This window comes from Cervus canadensis, chromosome 24, assembly GCF_019320065.1.
Source record: "Cervus canadensis isolate Bull #8, Minnesota chromosome 24, ASM1932006v1, whole genome shotgun sequence".
Classification (NCBI taxonomy): Eukaryota; Metazoa; Chordata; class Mammalia; order Artiodactyla; family Cervidae; genus Cervus; species Cervus canadensis.
In genome coordinates, this window is record NC_057409.1 from 2687677 (window position 1) to 2707647 (window position 19971).

The 19971-nt window shown below is 52.5% G+C and overlaps 2 protein-coding genes across 5 annotated transcripts; one reads left to right on the forward strand and one right to left on the reverse strand.

The window, feature by feature from the left end:
• Window positions 1-1948: 1948 nt before the first annotated feature.
• Window positions 1949-9671, reverse strand: LOC122426642 (aflatoxin B1 aldehyde reductase member 2-like). 3 transcript variants are annotated; one of them, XM_043445725.1, is made up of 4 exons: window positions 9568-9671; window positions 2722-2818; window positions 2395-2494; window positions 1949-2090 (listed from the first exon to the last, which is right to left on the reverse strand). In XM_043445725.1, exons 1-4 carry the CDS (start codon window positions 9583-9585, stop codon window positions 1997-1999), a joined length of 309 nt encoding a protein of 102 aa, XP_043301660.1. In that variant the 5' UTR covers window positions 9586-9671; the 3' UTR covers window positions 1949-1996. The 3 variants fall into 3 exon arrangements, with proteins under 3 accessions (XP_043301660.1, XP_043301661.1, XP_043301662.1); XM_043445726.1 differs by lacking the exon at window positions 9568-9671 and adding an exon at window positions 8137-8367; XM_043445727.1 differs by lacking the exon at window positions 9568-9671 and adding an exon at window positions 4653-4905.
• On the forward strand, window positions 7244-18109 carry LOC122426640 (aflatoxin B1 aldehyde reductase member 3-like). Of its 2 annotated transcripts, none has more exons than XM_043445722.1 (7): window positions 7244-7513; window positions 10956-11143; window positions 11290-11394; window positions 12262-12358; window positions 12585-12684; window positions 13277-13406; window positions 17020-18109. In XM_043445722.1, exons 1-7 carry the CDS (start codon window positions 7291-7293, stop codon window positions 17047-17049), a joined length of 873 nt encoding a protein of 290 aa, XP_043301657.1. In that variant the 5' UTR covers window positions 7244-7290; the 3' UTR covers window positions 17050-18109. The 2 variants fall into 2 exon arrangements, with proteins under 2 accessions (XP_043301657.1, XP_043301656.1); XM_043445721.1 differs by lacking the exon at window positions 17020-18109 and adding an exon at window positions 16232-16627 and having other exon boundaries at window positions 7245-7513.
• Window positions 18110-19971: the final 1862 nt, after the last annotated feature.

The window sequence follows — 19971 nt, forward strand, 5'->3', positions numbered from 1 at the left end:
CAAGAATACTGGAGTGGGTTGCCATTTCCTTCTCCAGGGGATCTTCTCAACCCAGGGATTGAACCCGGGTCTCCCACATTACAGGCAGATTTTGTTTGTTTGTTTGTTTATTTATTTGGCTGTGCAGGCTCTTTGTTGAAGCATGTGGGACCTACTTCCCTGGCCAGGGATCAAACCCGAGCCCCCTGGCATTGAGAACAGGGAGTCAGCCACTGGCCCACCAGGGAAGGCCCCAGGCAGATTTTTTTTATCATCGGAGCCACCATGCGGCAAAAATTTAAAAAACTAAAAATGAAATCCCTCCCTTCCACTTCCTCCCTCCTGCCCGGAGCTGGGAGTGGTGGTGCATCCGGCAGAGGGCGACCGAGGTCATGCCGGGGGTTCTGGCAGCTATGCAGCCTGCAGGGCCTTCCGCACCAAGGCAACAGCCCGGAAGTGGCGCTCCTTCTAGTAGCTGGGCAGGTAGGGAGGGTGGCAGGGGTCAGAAGCGGGGGTTTCCCGCAGGGCGTCAGTCTTCTCAAGTGGAGGCTTTACCTCCCTGAGCAGCAGAATGCATGTGGATTTCTGGGTCCCTCATCGTGGCAGTCCCTGCCCAGTGCTGGGGCCAGCAGGGATACAGTGGGCAAGAATCCTTGCATAGCACATGCTCACCAGATGCAAACAAGACAACCCTCAATGGCAGGACCACGTCTTTGTGCCCCGGGTCACGGACAGGACAAGTCCTGGTTCCAGACCCAGCTCTGTCCTTGGGTCAGCCACCCACCTGCTAAGTGAGAAGACAGCCTGAGCCAGCCCCACACGGTGAGTGCAAAGCATAAAGGAGGTAATGGACCTGCCAGGCTTTCTCAACTAAATAGAGCAGAGAAGGTAAAAACCATCAGCCAAGATCCTGGGCCTCCCTGGGGCTTAGATGGTCAAGAATCCACCTGCAACGAGGGCGACCTGGGTTTGATTGCTGGGTTGGGAAGATCCCCTGCAGGAGGGCATGGCAGCCCACTCCAGTATTCTTGCCTGGAGAATCCCCATGGACAGAGGTGCCTGGCGGGCTGCAGTCCATGCGGTGCAAAAAGTTGGACACAACTGAGCGACTAAGCACCGCACAAGATCCTACAGGGGTGACTTTCCTGGAGGTACATTGGGTAAAAATTTGTCTGCCACTGCAGGGGACACCGGTTCAAACCCTGGTTTGGGAAGATTCCACATGCCACAGGGCAATTAAAGCCCATGAGCCTCAACTGTTGAGCCCTGGGGCCATGGCTCCTAAAGCCCGCGTGCCCTAGAGCCTGCCCTCCACGATGGGAGAAGCCACCACAATACGCCTGCTCACCGCACTAAAGCGTAGCCCCGGCTCTCCACAACTAGAGAAAGCCCACACCCAGCAACAAAGACCCAAGACAGCCAAAATAAATAAGTGAACAAATTATTTTTTACGAAAAATTTCCTCCAGGAGAGAGGCCCAGGCACTGGTGGTGTGACAAGCTTCTTGATACACTGCTTAAGGAAATGGCTTCTAAACCTGGTCAGACAGTCAGAAACCCTGGAGCGGGTGGGCGCCTGGATTAAGGTTTAAATCACACCACTGCACACACAGGCAGTTACAAATACGAGACACTGTGCTGCTTGAAAAGTCCTGGGACATTTCAACGAAATTAGCACTGAAGCTTTGGAGACAGCTTCTATAAATCTTGAAAGATGAGGAGCTTCCCAGCAGTCCACAGATAATGTCTAAATTGATACATTAAGGAATAGCAATAAAGTATATACGTCAGAGGTCTTAGAGTCAACGCCAGAGGGAGAGTAAGCTGAGTTTAAAAGCATCACCTCTAAGGAATGTGACTTGGAAAGGGCTTGCTTTTAGCTGCGGGCATGTATTACATTGATAACTTTTTCAAACTTTAAAAAAATGAAAGGGAAAAGGGCTGGTCCCAACAGATGTTCAACTATAACTTTAGACATTGATGACAATTTTATTGCCAAGAATTTACAAAACTTAGACTCAGTTGCCCCAGGTGACAGGGCCAGCAGCAAGCTTCAGGATTCCCCAGTCCCGATGCAAGGTTTCTCCTGCCGCCGTGGGCAAGGGGGAGGCTCTTCGAAGGAGGAGACACACTCTTGCAGACCCAGCAGAAGGGCCAGAGCACCACACACTCCCAATCCAGGTCCCCAGTCACTCCCAGAGACACTGGGGAAACCTGACGGGTGCCAGTTGGGTTCTCAGTAAAGCTGAGCCTGAGGGGCCAAGGTCTGAGCAAAAGGGGAGGCTCTGGAACCCAAAAAAGCAGCCCCAGGGACTCCCCATTTTCAGACTATGGGGACCCCCTCCCACCCCACCCGTCCTGACACAGGGACCCCCTCCCACCCCACCCGTCCTGACACCGTCCGCCCCCAACTCACCGATTCCTGTAGACCTCTGCCCAGCTGTTCCCAAAGAAGCGGCCCTCAGGCTGTTTCCCGTCCTTGTCCTCATACTTGTACCTGCCGGTCAGCAGGCCTCCTGCGGGAAGGCTGCAGTCAGACCCCCAGCCACTGCCCCCGGAGGCCATCTGGACCGGAAGTGGGGGTGATAGCAGGGGAACCAGGAGGGATGGAGGTCCGGGCAAACCCCTCCCCTTCCCAGGTCTGGGGCCAGGCTTCTCCCGGGTCAGGAAGGGGCAGAAACGGGGTCGGGAAGGCCCTCCCGCCCAGGGAAGCCTGTGCCCGCAGCAGCCCCACAGCCCGTACCAGCCAGAGGGTTGTAGGCGTAGAACCTCAGTCCAAAGCGCCGGAGGCAGGGCAGCAGCTCCGCCTCCACCTGCCGGGTGGTGGCGTTGTACATGCCCTGCGGGCAGAAGGGCCAGCTGAGCGGGGCCGGCCAGGGAGCCCAGCCTGCTCTCAGTCTTCGGTCAAGACCCCCTAGGACCCCAGCATGGTTTCCAACGTCACTACTTTGGACGGGGAGATCGTGCTGGGCCCCAGGAAGGGACGGCGGCCTGGCTCTGCCATCCCACACACATCTGCAGGCACCAACCGCGGGCTGGAGCCTGAGCTCTCAAACACGTGGATCTGGTGAGGCCTCTGCTTCAAGAGATGTCAGAGTCGAGTTAGAGGATGTGTTCTGTGACCTTCATCACTTTATTTAACTTCTTCGAGCCCCACTCCAGTAATCATGTCTGGAAAATTCCTTGAACAGAGAAGCCTGGCAGGCTATAGTCCATGGGGTCACAAAGAGTTGGACACAACCAAGCATGCATGCTCACACACACACACACACACACGGGTGCACACAGAGACAGCCTCAGTCCGCTCAAGTGTAAATTGAGAACCACAATGGTACTATCTAGTTGGGAGTCCCAGGGGATTGATCAGAACTTTGACACACTCGGTCACTGAAAGTCAAGGTGTTAGTGGCTCGGTCGTGTCCAGCTCTTCCTGACCCCACGGACTGTAGCCGACGGAACCCGGGTCTTTCCCACTGAGCCATCTGCGAAGTGTTGGAGGGCTACTCATTTGGGATTTACCATTCCTCCACCACGGCCCCCACCCTTTCCTGATGTTAACTTCAGATCTGAGATTAAGAACTTTGGCCCAGCTAGTTCCAGCCTGGAGGAGGGACGAGAAGGAGGAGTTGGAGAAGAAAAAGCAATTAGAAATAAGACCAAACTAAATGCCCAACAGAGGGGTGCATGAAGAAGATGTGGTATACACATACAGTGCAATATTACTCAGCCATCAAAAAGAATGAAACAGTGCTATTCACAGCAACACGATGGACCGATTTTCATACTAAATGAAGTAAGTCAGACAGAGAAAGACAAATATAGTGTGTGTGTGTGTTAGTTGCTCAGTCGTGTCTGACTCTGTGACCCCGTCGACTGCAGCCTGCCAGGCTCCTCTGTCCATGGGATTCTCCAGGCAAGAATACTGGAGTGGGTTGCCATTTCCTTCTCCAGGGGATCTTCCTGACCCAGGGATTGAACCCAGGTCTCCTGCATTGCAGGCAGACGCTTTAACCTCTGAGCCACCAGGGAAACCAAAGGGGGAAGGGGAGCATAAACCAGGAGTTTGGGATTAACATATACACTAATATACATATATACACATACAAAACAGATAACCAACAAGCACCTACTGTATAGCACGGGGAACTATATTCAATATCTTGTAATAACGTATAATGCAAAATAATCTGAAATATGTAACAAAATCACTTTGGTTACACCTGAAACTAACACCACATTGTAAATCAACTATATTTCAAAAAATTAAAATAAAAAAACACAATAAGACCAGAGTTGTCACGGCGAGGCAGCCAAGTGGCCTAGAAAGAGTGCGGCTCTGAGACGCGTGCATGTTCTCGTCTTGTTCCAGATCTACCATGCCGTGACCCATTTCTCCCTGAGACACCCCAGAGTGAAAGATGGCACAGGGTGCCAATGACGATGCCACTATTAACAGTAACAGCTAATGTTGCCGAGCCCACACTGTGTGCCTGCCAGCACAGGCCACACGCACTGAGACGGCATCAGACTGATGGGGGTGTCCCCTGCCCTCACACACCAAACTTCCGCTTGGCCACAGCTGCCTGCTCCAACACCCTCAGCGCTGCTAAATCCCATTGCCTTTGCCCACTCAATGCCCACGCCCACAGCCGGGAATGCCCTTTCTCCTCTTACCCCGGGAAAACGGTCAGTTCAAGGTCTGATGTGCCCTTTTCTGAGCGTTCTTCTTTGGCTCGTCCCAAGAAGCGGTCCCTCTTCTGGGCTCCCCAGCTGTCTCTAGACGCTGAGCTCCCTGAGTGGGTGAGTGTCAGTTCCCCTTCTGTGGCCTTGGACAGAGGCTGGCACAGAGCAGGCAGTTAGACAGGGTGCCTCCCCCACTTCCCCATCCCAGCCACTGCTGGTAGCTCCAGAGGCTCCCAGGCGCACCCACCCTGGTGAAGTGGGAGGCACCGCGGACTGAACCACGCGCCTGGGGCTCTGGGGAGGAGTCCAGGGCTCAGAGCAATGAGGAAGCCGGTCCCCGCCGGTTCCAAAGACCGATCTGCAATGGTGCTAGGGAATGCCAGGGTGATAAGGGCATGACTCCGGCAGATCGGGACTGCACCAGGCACCTGCAGGGGTGGGGAAGGGGGCAGGGGCTGCCCAGTGCCAGATTCCGTTTTCAGCCCCCTGAGAGGGGCTAGCCAACTCTTTCCAGGCTAGGTAAGGGTTGCTGAGAGGAAGGAAAAGGAGAGGAAAAGGGTCAAGACAAAGTACTGTCCGGCCACACGGGCTAACGTGCAAGGGCGCTGGGAAGCTGGGGGTTCACAGAGCTGCGGGGTGGCCAGAGGAGCTGGCACCCCGGGAAGGGGACAAAGCTGTCGGTCCTGAGCTTTCATAAACTGAAAAACAGACTTACTATGTGTGTGCGTGCTCAGTCACTTGAGTCGTGTCCAACTCTTTTCGACCCTACGGACTGTAGCCCACCAGGTTCCTCTGTCCGTGGGATTCTCCAGGCAAGAATGCTGGAGTGGGTTGCCATGCCCTCCTCCAGGGAATCTTCCCGACCCAGGGATCGAACTCACCTCTCTTATATCTCCTACATTGGCAGGCGGGTTCTTTACCACTGAGCCACCAGGGAAGCCAAGACTTACTATATGACTCAGCAAAAACTACAGCCTGGTAATCTTGATGAACCTACCTACAAAAACCTTTGACCAATGTAGTTGACTAACATTAACTCCATTGATTGATTTGCCAGTTTAAGGCCAACTCTGTGCCTGAGTGAAATTCAATGTGTCATGATGTATTATTCTTGTTATGTATCACTGCACTCAATGGGTCAAAGGTTTTTGAAGGTAGGTTCACGAAGACTAATAGGGTGTAGTTTTTGCTGAGTCATACAGTAAGTGTATTTTAACTTTATAAAAACTCAGCTGTTTAAAAAGTTAAATTTGAAAAAAGGTTAAAGATTATATTTATCCTGTATTTGCCATTTCCAGCACTCTTCATTTTGTGTGTGCATAAATCCAGCTTTTCTTCCATCTAAAGTATTTCTCCCAATATTTGCTATAGTGAAGAAGTGAAGTGAAGTGAAAGTTGCTCAGTTGTGTCTGACTTTTTGTGACTCCATAAATTATACAGTCCATGGGCATCTCCAGATCAGAATACTGGAGTTGGTAGCCTTTTCCTTCTCCAGGGGATCTTCCAACCCCAGGGATCAAACCCAGGTCTCCCACATTGCAGATGGATTCTTTACCAGCTGAGCCACAAGGGAAGCCCATAGTGAAAGCTGGCTACTATGAATTCTCCCTAACCTTTGTCTGAACAAAGTCTTTGCTTTCATTTTTGAAAGGTGTTTTCATTTGAATTCTTTCAATACTTGAACGCTGGCTGGAGCCTTTGGCAAGTCCCAACAAGAGAACCACAGAGCCAACCTCTGGGGCCTGCAAGATGGTGGGACAGCCCCAAGGCCTGAGCCAAGACCACATTTTAGGATCTTTAGTTCAGTTCAGTTGCTCAGTTGTGTCCGACTCTTTGCAACCTCGTGACTGCAGCACGCCAGGTCTCGCTGTCCATCACCAACTCCTGGAGCTTGCTCAAACTCATGTCCATTGAGTCGGTGATGCCATCCAACCATCTCACCTCTGTCACCTCGTCCCCTTCCCCTCCCACCCTCCATCTTTCCCAGCATCAGGGTCTTTTCCAGTGAGTCAGCTCTACGTATCAGGTGGGCAAAGTATTGCAGTTTCAGCTTCAGCATCAGTCCTTCCAATGAGTATTCAGGACTGATCTCCTTTAGGATGGACTGATTGGATCTCCTTGCAGTCCAAGGGACTCTCAAGAGTCTTCCCCAACACCACAGTTCAAAAGCATCAATTCTTCGGGGCTCAGCTTTCTTTATAGTCCAACTCTCACATCTATACATGACTACTGGAAAAACCATAGCCTTGACTAGATCGACCTTTGTTGGCAAAGTAATGTCTCTGCTTTTTAACATGCTGTCTAGGTTGGTCATAGCTTTTCTTCCAAGGAGCAAGCGTCTTTTAATTTCATGGCTGCAATCACCATCTGCAGTGATTTTGGAGCCCCCCAAAATAAAGTCTGTCACATTATTTAGGCTCTTCAACCGTTAGGAAAGGCCCCTGCCGAGGGGTCCTGGGTGAGGGGCACGTGTGAGGGGCGGGGCCAACATGCTCACATCGCCCCGCCCCCTATCGCTCCGCCCCCTGTCAGATGGGCGGGGCCCACCTCTCCTTAAAGCGCCCGCCCTCAGCGCGTTGCCCCCACTTGCGCTCGGCTTCGGAGCGGCTGTGTTACGCACCCCGCCGCCATGGCCCAGTCGTACCCACGGGGTGTCCCGACCCGGCCCGCCACCGTCTTGGGCGCCGTGGAAATGGGGCGCCGCATGGACGTGCCCAGCAGCGCCGCGGCCGTGCGCAGCTTCCTGGAGCACGGGCACACCGAGATCGACACGGCGTTCGTGTACGCCGACGGCCAGTCCGAGAGCATCCTGGGCGGCCTGGGGCTCGGGCTGGGCGGCCGCGACTGCAAAGGTAACGCCCGGCGCCCCGGACCTCGGCCCTGTGACCGCCCCCGAGCCATGCACTGGCCGTGGCCGGGACCGACCGCCTTGTCCACATTGCTGGGGCGCCCACCTCCGCTAGCCACCCCGCAGCTCTGTGAAATGCCCGCTTCCCAGCGCTCTTGCACGTCAGCGCGGACAGCTGGACAGTGTTTGGTCTTTCGACTCTTTTCCTCTCCTTTTCCCTCTCTCCCAGTAAAGTCCCGACCGTGGCCGAGCCTGGAACGACTTGGCTAGCCCCTCTCAGGGGGCCCTGAAAACGGAATCTGGCGCTGGGCTTGCCCCCTTCCCCCTCCTCCGCAGGTGCCCGGTGCGGTCCCGATCTACAGGAGTCCTGCCCTTACCGCCCTGGCAATCCCTGGCACTCCCTGGCACTCTTGCAGATCGGTCTTTAGAACCGGCAGGGACCGGCTACCTCATTGCTCTGAGCCCTGGACTCCTCCCTGGAGCCCTGGGTGCTCAGTCCGCAGTGCCTCCCACTTCGGTGCCCCAGACTGTAAAGAATTTGCCTGCAATGCCAGAGACCTGAGTTCGATCCCTGGGTCGGGAAGATTCCCTGGAGAAGGGCATGGTGACCCACTCCAGTGTTCTTACCTGGAGAGTCCCCATGGGCAGAGAAGCCTGGCAGGCTACCGTCCGTGGGGTGGCAAAAGAGTGGGACAGGAGTGAGTGACTAACACTTTCACTTTTCCACTTCACCAGGGTGGGCGTGCCTGGGAGCAGCAGTAGCTGGGATATGGGTGTGGGGAGGTGCCCTATCTAACTGCCCCATCTGTGCCAGCCTCTGTCCGAAGCCACAGAAGAGGAATTGACAGTCACCTAATCCAGGGAGCTCAGAGTCTAGAGACAGCTGGGGAGCCCAGAAGAGGGACCCTTTCCCAGAAAGGGCCAAAGAAGAATGCTCAGAAAAGGGAACATCAGACCTTGAACTGATACTCTGCCGGAAGAGGAGAAAGGGCATTCCTGGCAGTGGGTGTGGGCAGTGCATGTGCAGAGGCAGTGAGCTTTGGCAGTGCTGAGGAGTCAAGCGGAGGTGTGTGGGCCCGGGGGAAGGTCCCCCACCTGTCTGATGCCATCTGAAGTGCTAATAATGTGCCAGGCGGGCACAGTGGGGGCTCAGCAACGCTGGCTGATCCGTTAGTAGCTGTGTGGTTGTAGTAACAGTAGATGCTGTTGGCACCCTGCGCGGTCTTCCACTCCGGGGTGTCTCAGGGAGAAATGATTCACGGCGTGGTCGATGTGGAACAAGACGAGAACATGCACGCGTCTCAGAGCCGCACTCTTTCTAGGCCACCTGCTGCCTCGCCGTGATCACTCTGGTCTTATTATTATTTTTTAAAATTTTAATTGAAGTATAGTTGCTTTACAGTGTTGTGTTAATTTCAGGTGTATAGCAAAGGGATTTACTTATATATATATCTATATATTTCAGATTCTTTTCCATCATAGATTATTATAAGATATTGAGTATAGTTCCTTTGCTTTACAGTAGGTCCTTGTTGCCTATCTATTTTATAAATATTGCTTGCCCAATCACTAAATTGTGTTCAACTCTTTGTGACCCCCTGGACTGTAGCCTGCCAGGCTCCTCTGCCCCTGGGATCTTCCTGGCAAGAATACTGCAGCGGGTTGCCATTTCCTTTTCCAGGGGATCTTCCTGATCCAGGGATCGAACCCGTGTCCCCTGCATCTCCTGCATTTGCAGGCGGACTCTTTACCACTAAGCCACCTGGGAATCCCCATTTTCTCTATATTAGTGCGTATGTTAATCCTGGACTCCTAATTTATCACCCCTCCCCGTGTGGTAGCCCTAAGTTTGTCTTCTGTCCGTGAGTCTATTTCTGCTCTGTAAATATATTCATTTGTATAATTTTTTTTAGATTTCACATGTAAGCGGATTCACATTTGTCTTCGTCTAACTTCCTTCACTTACTGTGATACTTTCTAGGTCCTTCTGTTTCATTGTAAATGGCATCATTTCATTCTTTTCTGATGGCTGAGGACTATCCCATTGTGTATACGTACCACATCTTGTTGATCCATTCATCTGTCCATAGGCATTTACACCGGTCTTATTTCTGGTTCCTTTTCTTCCGCAGCACCTCCTCTTCCCTCCTTTAGGCTGGAACCAGCTGGGCTACAGTTCTTAAATCTCAGATTTGAAGTTAATGTCAAGAAGGGGTGTGGGCCAAAGGGGAGGAGGTGGTGGAATGGAAAATTCCAAATGAGTAGGCCTTCAGCCCTCCAGCCTGGTCTCTGCCTTCTCAAGGGGTCTGGCCTGCTGCGGTGACTTTCCAAGAGTAAACAGTGCAGAAAGGGCTCGCTCCTCAGCTGTTACTTTGCTCACCTGATTCTTACTGCGGACGGGAGGAAACGTATCTAACTCCTTCCTGACCACACTGGCCTTTTCTCAGTGGGAGGTTTCTCTGCCAGAAATATAACCTGCCTTTCCTCCCCTGGGGCCCCAGTTGAGGCCTTTCGCTCCTCTTTCCTGAATTCCTGCCACAGTCTCCTTGCCATTTTCCCTGTTTCCAGACCTGGGCCCGAGGTTCTTTGTGCTTCATTCGGACTCATCTTTCAAAACGGCCAAGTCGACTCCTTAGCTTGCTGGCTGGAAGTGCTCAGAGTCACCCTGTGGTCCCCTGAAGTCAGATTCTAAGTGGTGCCCTCAGGGCCCTTTGCGTCACTCTGGCCTGTGGCCCCTTCTCTTGTCTCGTGTACCCCCAGACCTGGTGTTTTAGGTCCGTGGGATCGCAGGCATGACTCCTCAAAGCCATGTTCTTGCCCCGGGGTGGCTTTTGGAGATTCACAGCCTTGGAAAGCCTTCCCTGAATTCTCAGGGCTCCTCTCCCCTGCGCCTGTGTGTCCTGACCTCACTTACTCTGTGGTGCCCCCTTAGACTGTGGGTCCTTGAGGGCAGGGATCCAGGGTTGGCATTCCTCTTGCAGCCCGAAGTGCCAGGCATGGCATGCCTAGCTGTCTGGTAGATAGTCACGGTAGTGATAACATTAGCAGCTCATAATGAGCAAGTGTGTCAAAGTTCTGATCAATCCTCACGGCCTCCCAACTAGATAGTACCACTGACATTCTCAATTTACAATTGAGAAAATTGAGATTCTGTGTGTGTTTGTGTGGTGTGTGCGCACACACGCATGTGCGTGCTCAGTCATGTCCGACTCTTTGCGATCCAATGGACTGTAGCCTGTCAGGCTTCTCTGTCCCTGATTTTTGCCCAGTATTCTGGAAAGAATACTGGCATGGGGCTCAGAGAGGTTGAATAACTTGGTCAAGGTCATAGAGCTGGTATTGGCAGAGCTGAGGTGTGAACCCAGGCCTGCCTCTTAACTATTAACCCTAGATCCTCTCCAATGTTTGGTAAGTTGACCTGAACTTCTATTTTTCTCCTCCCAAAGTAAAAATTGCCACCAAGGCCAATCCATTGGAAGAAAACTCACTGAAGCCTGACAGCCTCCGGTTCCAGCTGGAGACGTCCCTCCGGCGGCTGCAGTGTCCCCGAGTGGACCTGTTTTACCTGCACCTGCCGGACCACGGCACCCCTGTGGAAGAGACGCTGCGCGCCTGCCACCAGCTGCACCAGGAGGTGAGGGCGGCCCCCCGCTCCCCGCCCTGGCTCTGGGGCGGTCCCGGAGCAGAGCCGCCAGGGCCGGACCCCACGCCCAGGGTCCCAATCTCTGGGACTGGCTTTCTGGGCTGCGGGGGGATCTGAACATGGCCTCTCCCCTGCAGGGCAAGTTCGTGGAGCTCGGCCTCTCCAACTATGCCGCCTGGGAGGTGGCCGAGATCTGTACCCTGTGCAGGAGCAACGGCTGGATCCAGCCCACCGTGTACCAGGTGAGGCCGGGGCTGCAGACGCCCGTCTCCGTGGCGCCTGCGGTCCCAGGTCCTCTTGGGCCACCCCCCTGCCCCCACCCGCCCACTCCAGAGCAGCCACTCCCCTGCTCCCAGCCTGTAGACGGCCCCTGGGGGCCCTCAGCCTGGCCACGGGCGCCCGCCCTCTCAGGCCCTGGCCCCTCTTCCCGCCTGCTTCTGGCTCTGCGGTCAGTCCGGACTTGCCTCCCCCTTCTCCCTGGAAGGAGTGCCCGGGCGTCACTTAGATACCTTTCCTCTGGAAGCCTTTCCCGACAGCCCAGTGGGTCCTCCAGTCTCCAGACCCCATCTTTATGCACTGAGCGAGTATTTCTGAGAATCCGCCGTGATCACAGAAGCCACCTTTATGTGGTCACCTGTCCTGTCTTGTCTTTTTTTGTTGTTTGTTTATTTGGCTGCCTCGGATCTTAGCTGCATCATGCAGGGTCTTTCATGGCGGCCCACGGACTCTCTAGTTGCGGCTTTCAGGCTTAGTTGCCCTACCAGGGATCAGACTCGTGTCTCTTGCTTTGCAAGGTGGATTCTTAACCACAGAACCATCAGGAGAGCCCACTCTGCTTTGTTTTTAACTTGACTCTGACATCTCTTGAAGCAGAGGCCTCACCAGATCCACGTGTTTGAGAGCTCAGGCTCCAGCCCGCGGTTGGTGCCTGCAGATGTGTGTGGGATGGCAGAGCCAGGCCGCCGTCCCTTCCTGGGGCCCAGCACCATTTCCCGTCCAAAGTAGTGACGTTGGAAACCATGCTGGAGTCCTGGGGGTCTTGACCAAGGACTTTGAGAGCAGGCTGGGCTCCCTGGCCGGCCCCGCTCAGCTGGCCCTTCTGCCCGCAGGGCATGTACAACGCCACCACCCGGCAGGTGGAGGCGGAGCTGCTGCCCTGCCTCCGGCGCTTTGGACTGAGGTTCTACGCCTACAACCCTCTGGCTGGTACGGGCTGTGGGGCTGCTGCGGGCACAGGCTTCTCTGGGCGGGAGGCCTTCCCGACCCTGTTTCTGCCCCTTCCTGACCCGGGAGAAGCCTGGCCCCAGACCTGGGAAGGGGAGGGGTTTGCCCGGACCTCCATCCCTCCTGGTTCCCCTGCTATCACCCCCACTTCCGGTCCAGATGGCCTCCGGGGGCAGTGGCTGGGGGTCTGACTGCAGCCTTCCCGCAGGAGGCCTGCTGACCGGCAGGTACAAGTATGAGGACAAGGACGGGAAACAGCCCGAGGGCCGCTTCTTTGGGAACAGCTGGGCAGAGGTCTACAGGAATCGGTGAGCTGGGGGCAGACGGTGTCAGGACGGGTGGGGTGGGAGGGGGTCCCCATAGTCTGAAATGGAGACGCTCTAGGCTGCTTTCCTAGGGCCTCCAGGCTTTTCCTTGCTGCCTAGATCTAGCTCTCTTGAATCCTGGAGGAATTAGGAAACCCTCTGGAGGGTTTCTTCTTGTATTCTTGGAACCCCTGAGAGGAATGAGGCTCCCTGGACCTTATGCTCAACCTTCCAAGGCATGGTTCATCCCTGAGAAGCGGTGATCACCCTCCAGGAGGGAAAGACAGGGCCCCAGATGAGGAGCAGGTGGCCTGGGGTCGACGTGTGCCCCTGAACTGGCTGCCTGTTTCTCCAGGTAAAATAAGGGCAGGGTTTGAGTTCCTGGGAGTAGACGTCATGAGGTCTCTGGTGAGGGAGCCAGCGTCCTGGGTGCTTCCACTGCCCCCTAGAGCAGGAGACGTCCTGCTTGAGGGGACACCAGCCCCTCGATACTGCAGGCTTGGGGTGGGGGTGCAGCTGCCCGGTTGACCCTTAGGCAGTGGCCCCCGTGTGACCCCGTGGTCCTGACCCCGTGCTGCCCTCCCCACCTGTCCAGCTACTGGAAGGAGCAGCACTTCGAGGGCATCGCCCTGGTGGAGAAGGCCCTGCAGGCTGCGTACGGCAGCAGCGCCCCCAGCATGACCTCAGCCGCCCTCCGCTGGATGTACCACCACTCCCAGCTCCAGGTAACCTCCCCCCACCCCCCACTCTCCCCGGAAGCCCCGCTCCTGCTCTCTTTGAGGAGCCAGCATGATGTCTGAATCGTTTTTCCCTCTGAAATCTCCCTCTGGTCCGGTTCTCATGGCAGCCTTCCTGTTGTTCTGGGTGGCTGCCCAAATTCCAGGCTCTGTCACGAGGGCTTTACAAGCACGTATTGAATGATTACTTAGGCCTGATGAGGTGGAATTGTTCCAGTTTTACTGATGAGCAAACAGCTGTGAACGGGAGAGAACGTTGTAGTCACGGACTTGATATAAAACCCGCTGGTCCTGCTCCTCTGCGGGGAGTGGGGTTTCCTTCTCTCTTTGGTGTCCCCTGTCTTCTGGCTGAAGCTTTTCTCCAGCCTCAGCCGTTCACAGTTGCATAGTCTCTGGCACGTATATAGCAGGTTTGCATTAAGTGGGAGTTCGGTGCTTTGAATAATTTCTCATTCCCACAAGCACGGTGAAAACTGAGATCTGAGTCCCTGGGCTTACACAGCTAAGCCAGGTTCGCACAGGTCTGAACTGAGGTCTGAGCGAGGACGAACATTGTGGCAGCAGAGGAACGAAGACAGGCTTCGGGGTCGCGTGGTTACGGCTGCTGAACACACCATACGTGCTCTGTACAACTATCGATCGCTTACGGTGAATGATGTTGGCTTCTTGATCTCCGAAGAAGATTTAGGTTAGGGACCAAGGACCGGGCTTGATCACTCACAGCTTTCGTGTGGCAGAAGTTTATTACAGTGAGAAAGGACACAGAAAGCTTCTGACACAGACATCAGGAAGGGTCAGAGAGTGCCCCATGCGCTAGTTTTATCAAGGCCTTATGTACTTTTACGACTTCCCTGCTGGCTCAGATGGTAAAGCGTCTGCCCACAGTGTGGGAGACCTGGGTTCAGTCCCTGGGTTGGGAAGATCTCCTGGAGAAGGAAATGGCAACCCACTCCAGTATTTTTGTCTGGAAAATCCCATGGACAGAGAAACCTGGTAGGCTACAGTCCATGGGTTCACAAAGAGTCGGACACGACTGAGCGACTTCACTTTCACTTTATATACTTTTACCAGACCCACTCCCACAACATACGTTAACCTTTCTATTGAAAGGTCTTACCAGACCCACTCCTACTTCACAGAACAGGATTAGTCAGAAGGTTCTTGTTAAAAAGGAGAAACATGTCCTCCAGCAAGATACACTGTTGTTATATAACCCTTCAGTTCAGTTCAGTCGCTCAGTTGTGTCTCTTTGCGGTCCCATGGACTGCAGCACGCCAGGCTTCCCTGTCCATCACCAACTCCCAGAGTCCACCCAAACACATGTCCATTGAGTAGGTGATGCCATCCAACCATCTCATCCTCTGTCGTCCCCTTCTCCTTCTGCCTTCAATCTTTCCCAGCAGATTGGGAAATGAGTCAGTTCTTCACATCAGGTGGCCAAAGTATTGGAGCTTCAGCTTCAGCATCAGTCCTTCCAATGAATATTCAGGACTAAATTCCTTTAGGATGGACTGGTTGGATCTCCTTGCAGTCCAAGGGACTCTCAAAAGTCTTCTCCAACACCACAGTTCTAAAGCATCAATTCTTCGGTGCTCAGCTTTCTTTATAGTCCAACTCTCACATCCATACATGACTATTGGAAAAACCATAGCCTTGACTAGATGGACCTTTGTTGGCAAAGTAATGTCTCTGCTTTATAATCTGCTGTCTAGGTTGGTCATAACTTTCCTTCCAAGGAACAAGTGTCTTTTAATTTCATGGCTGCAGTCACCATCTGAAGTGATTCAGTAGCCCAAAAAAATAGCCAGTTTCCATTGTTTCCCCATCTATTTGCCATGAAGTGATGGGACCAGATGCCATGATTTTAGTTTTCTGAATGTTGAGCTTTAAGCCAACTTTTTCACTCTCCTCTTTCACTTTCATTAAGAGGCTCTTTAGTTTTTCCTCACTTTCTGCCATAAAGGGGGTATTATCTGCATATCTGAGGTTATTGATATTTCTCCCAGCAATCTTGATTCCAGCTTGTGCTTCTTCCAGTCCAGCGTTTCTCATGATGTACTCTGCATATAAGTTAAATAAGCAGGGTGACAATATACAGCCTTGACGTACTCCTTTTCCTATTTGGAACCAGTCTATTGTTCCATGTCCAGTTCTAGCTGTTGCTTCCTGACCTGCATACAGATTTTTCAAGAGGCAGGTCAGGTGGTCTGGTATTCCCATCTCTTGAAGAATCTTCCAGTTTATTGTGATCTACACAGTCAAAGGCTTTGGCATAGTCAGTAAAGAAGAAATAGATGTTTTTCTAGAACTCTCTTGCTTTTTTGATGATCCAGCAGATGTTGGCAATCTGATCTCTGGTTCCTCTTTTCTAAAACCAGCTTGAACATCTGGAAGTTCACGGTTCATGTATTGCTGAAGCCTGGCGTGGAGAATTTTGAACATTACTTTACTAGCGTGTGAGATGAGTGCAGTTGTGTGGTAGTTTGAGCATTCTTTGGCCTTAGTACAGAGCTTAAGATGAGTTGTTTTGTTAATCATTAGCTCTGGGCTTAAAGAAACTAAGGTCTTATGTAACTAAAACTAATGTAGGAAAAAAAAGTTTGTCCTTTTCTCCTTGAGAGCCCCAGACCCCTTTCTCCTCCTTGGGGACCCCAGACTTCTTATCAACCTACCTGAGAATTAACTCTCTCCAGGTAGGGTGTGAAGAAGATGCCTGAGCCCAGGTCCTGGCAGGGGCGGGGCTGGGAGGGGGTGTGTGTAACGGGGTCTCTGTGGAGCATCGGTGTGTGATGTCTGGCCATCTCCCCTTGCAGGGCCTCCACGGGGATGCGGTCATCCTGGGCATGTCCAGCCTGGAGCAGCTGGAAGAGAACTTAGCAGCTGTCAAGGCAGGGTCCCTGGAGCCGGCCGTCGTGCAGGCCTTTGATCAGGCCTGGCGCCTGGTCGCCCACGATTGCCCCAACTACTTCCGCTAGGCTCCTGCCCAGATCAGGCGCCGAAGGGTTCTTCCTTTTCTGTCGCCTCTTCTGCGCTCTCCCTGGCTGGTCTTTGCCTTAAGCTGGTTTCGCGTGGTCTTTCTCCACTGTCTGGATCCGGGCGTTACTTTTCTAGACCCCCGCCTCGCTCCCTGTTGCCCTCACAATGTATAACGCCGTGGGCTGAGCCCCTCTGGGGCACCTCCCGTCTGAATAAAGCCAACCCTTGGCCTGCCTGTAGCCCGGTCACTGAGTGGACCCGCAGATCTCTCTCCTCAGCTGTTGTGACTTGGCTCCTCCCTGCCTGGGCCTTCCTGCCTGAGGGGTGGAACCACGGGCCGGAGCCCCCACGGGGCAGAGGCGGCGGGAGGGCCCCCAGCCTGGCCTCTCGGTGGGCTGCAGGCGGCCCTCACATTCCCACATGCCAGAGGGAAGGGGCCGTCCACCCCGAGGTGGCTTTTCTCTCCGAATTATCTCACTAAATACTCAGAAATGGAAGGATTTGGGCAAAAACCTAGCGTTAGTGTCACGAGAAGAATAAAAACCCCCAGGATGCCGTGAGACGTTTACCCACACAGTCACTCATCGGCGACTTTCCTCTGCCCCTGTCTTCTGCTCGTCCTCAGATTCTCCGCTCTGCTGCTGGGCCTCCTTGATGGGAGTGGCGTTGGCAGCAAGGACCCCCATTTCCGTCAGCAAGTCCCTGCTCCATGTAGGAAGCACCCAAGACTGGAGAAGAAACGCAATCCCAGGCCTGGTGGTTGCTTTCTGAACATGCCCAGGGCAGAAAAATCACACCCTGGGTGAGCGGTGGGTCGTGGGCCAAGCAGCAGCAGGTGATGAAAGGGGCTTAGCTTGGAAATTCAGACGAACCCACCAGTCAAAGACTCTTTGTTGGACCCCCCTGGAGGCCCAGGGGTTAAGAATCCAGCTGGCAGTGCAGGGGACATGGGTTCAATCCCTGGTCCAGGAGGATTCCACAAGCTATGGGGCAACTAAGCCCGTGTGCTACCCACATACCCTAGAGCCGTGGTCTGCAGCAAGAGGAGTCACCACTCTCTACAGCTGGAGAGAGCCCGCGCGCAGCACCAAGGACCCAGCACTTAAAAAGAATGCATTTGGATCGGTTCTAATGAGGTGGATGAAACTGGAGCCCGTTATACAGAGCGAAGTAAATCAGAAAGAAAAGCGCCAATACCGCATACTGACGCATACACACGGAATTTAGAAAGACGGTAATGATGACCCTATATATGAGACAGCAAAAGACACAGATGTAAAGAACAGTCTATTGGACTCTGTGGGAGAAGGCGAGGGTGGGATGATCTGAGAGAATAGCACTGAAACATGTATATTAGCATATGTGAAACAGATCACCAGTCCAGGTTCGATGCATGAGTCAGGGTGCTCAGGGCTGGTGCACTGGGATGACCCTGAGGGATGGGATGGGGAGGGAGGTGGGAGGGGCTTCAGGATGGGGAACACATGCATACCCGTGGCTGATTCATGTCAATGTGTGGCAAAAACCACTACAATATTGTAAAGTAACTAGCCTCCAATTAAAAGTATAAAAGAGAATTAAAAAATTGAAAAATAAAATTTTTAAAATGTGAAAAAAAAAAGGACCCAGCACAACCATAAATAAATAAATAATTCTTGAAAAGAGATTCTGTTCAAAGGAAGGTCCTACTCGCCATTAATAAAAGGAGACACACACCCTGCAGTAAAGTCTTATTATTTACAACAAAGACACCCTCCTCTGTCGTCACCATAATAAAATGGATGCTTCCCCAAGGGTAATTACCCTCCTCATATTATTATTATTACTTATTTTAGTTCTGCCAGTTTATTGCTGCCAACCCCTCTCCCTCCACCCTCCTGCATGCGTGCTCAGTCATGTAACCCCATGGACTGCAGCCCGCCAGGCTCCTCTGTCCATGGACTTTTCCAGGCAGGAATACTGGAGTGGGTTGCCATTCCCTTCTCTACCTGCTCATATTAATATTGTTGCACAACAAACCACCCTAAAATTCTGTTGCTTAAGATGACAAAATCTGAAACTGAGCTAAGAAGATTCAGTGCAATTTCTATCATAAATATCTTAAAAAGATCAAGTACAAAACTATAATCTGTTTTTTAAGGAAGAATAATAGCTCCTCTGTGCTGATGCATCCCCCGCCGTAAGGGCGGAACACAAACCTGAGAGGCTTAGGCTGAGTGGAGGGAGCGCTCTCCTCGTGTAAAGCTCCACGGCTTGTGGTAAAGGGGTTGGTACTAGCGCCTGAAACTGAACACGTTAGAGGATGTCGTCTCTAAAGTACGGTGGCCGTTCCCTTACTGAACTGCATAGTTTGATAAGTGCATTTGGAATCTGTTGAGGCAGTCTGAGCTCGGGTTGGAAAAAAAATTCCAGACACAGAGCATTTCGGAATGGAGTGCGTTTACGAAGAGCAAGGAGCAGAGATAATGAGGGCGCTGTGAGCCCAGCGGGTTGGGTCGACCTCCTGATGGTCCAGGGAGAGCTGAGAGGCTGCTTCAGAACAGTGGGCTAGCTCAAGGAAGACCCGAGGCTGTTCCTGGAAACCACCTACAAAACCTCTGGCCAACTGAATACAGTAATATACAATGAGGATAATACATCCTGACTCATTACATTTCATCCCAAGAATACAGTGTGCTTTATATTTGCAAATCAATCAATGTTGCAATGATATCAGTCAGTTGGTTAGTCAACCCTGGTTGGTCAGAGGTTTTGTAGGCAGGGTCATGAAGACTACCAGGGTCAGTTTTTGCTGAATCACACAGTAAGCATATTTTTAACTTTATAAAAACTCACTTCTCTGTTTAAAAGGCTAAACATGAAAAAAAATTAAAAGTTATATTTATCCTCACATTTACCATTTTCAGCACTCTCCTTTTTGTGTGTAAATCCAACTTTTCTTCCGTCTAAAGAATTTTTCCAAATACTTGCTATAGTGAGAGCTGGCTACTATGCATCCCCAACCTTTGAGCAAAGTCTTTATTTTGCTTTCATTTCTGAAAGGTGTTTTCGCTTGAATTCTTTCAGTACTTTAATACTAATGCTGGCTGGAGCTTTTGGCAAGTCCCAACAAGAAAATCACAGAGCTGACTTCTGGGGCCTGCAAGGTGGCAGGAAAAGCAATCATTAGAGTTGAGTGTACTGACACCGGGGCCTTCCCAGGTGGCGCAGGTGGGAAGGAACCTGCCTCCCAGGAGACGTAAGAAACAGGAGTTTGATCCCTGGGTTGGAAAGATCCCCTGGAGGAGGGCATGGCACCCCACTCCAGTATTCTTGCCCGGAGAATCCCATGGACAGAGGAGGAGCCTGGCGGGCTACAGTCCATAGGGTCCCAGAGAGTCAGACATGATTGAAGTCACTTAGCATGCACACATACTAGCGCCGAAGAATAAAACCCTTATGATTATCTCAATAGACGCAGAAAAAGCATTTAACAAAATTCAATACCCATTCATGAAGGAGAAAGAAAAAAAAAAAAACCCTCAGCAAAATAAGAGCAGGGAATTTCCTCAAAATGAAAAAGGGCATATACAGAAAA

What these genes read in the sequence shown, in the direction of transcription:
- LOC122426640 (XM_043445721.1), top strand. Translation starts at nt 7,291, where the DNA reads ATGGCCCAGTCGTACCCACGGGGTGTCCCGACCCGGCCCGCCACCGTC. An exon ending in GCAGAGGTCTACAGGAATCG is followed by an intron (nt 12,685 to 13,276) that starts GTGAGCTGGGGG and finishes CCACCTGTCCAG; the next exon opens with CTACTGGAAGGAGCAGCACT. An exon ending in ACCACCACTCCCAGCTCCAG is followed by an intron (nt 13,407 to 16,231) that starts GTAACCTCCCCC and finishes CTCCCCTTGCAG; the next exon opens with GGCCTCCACGGGGATGCGGT.
- LOC122426642 (XM_043445725.1), bottom strand. An exon ending in CGCCTACAACCCTCTGGCTG is followed by an intron (nt 2,495 to 2,721) that starts GTACGGGCTGTG and finishes GCCTTCCCGCAG; the next exon opens with GAGGCCTGCTGACCGGCAGG. An exon ending in GCAGAGGTCTACAGGAATCG is followed by an intron (nt 2,091 to 2,394) that starts GTGAGTTGGGGG and finishes CCTCCTTCGAAG; the next exon opens with AGCCTCCCCCTTGCCCACGG.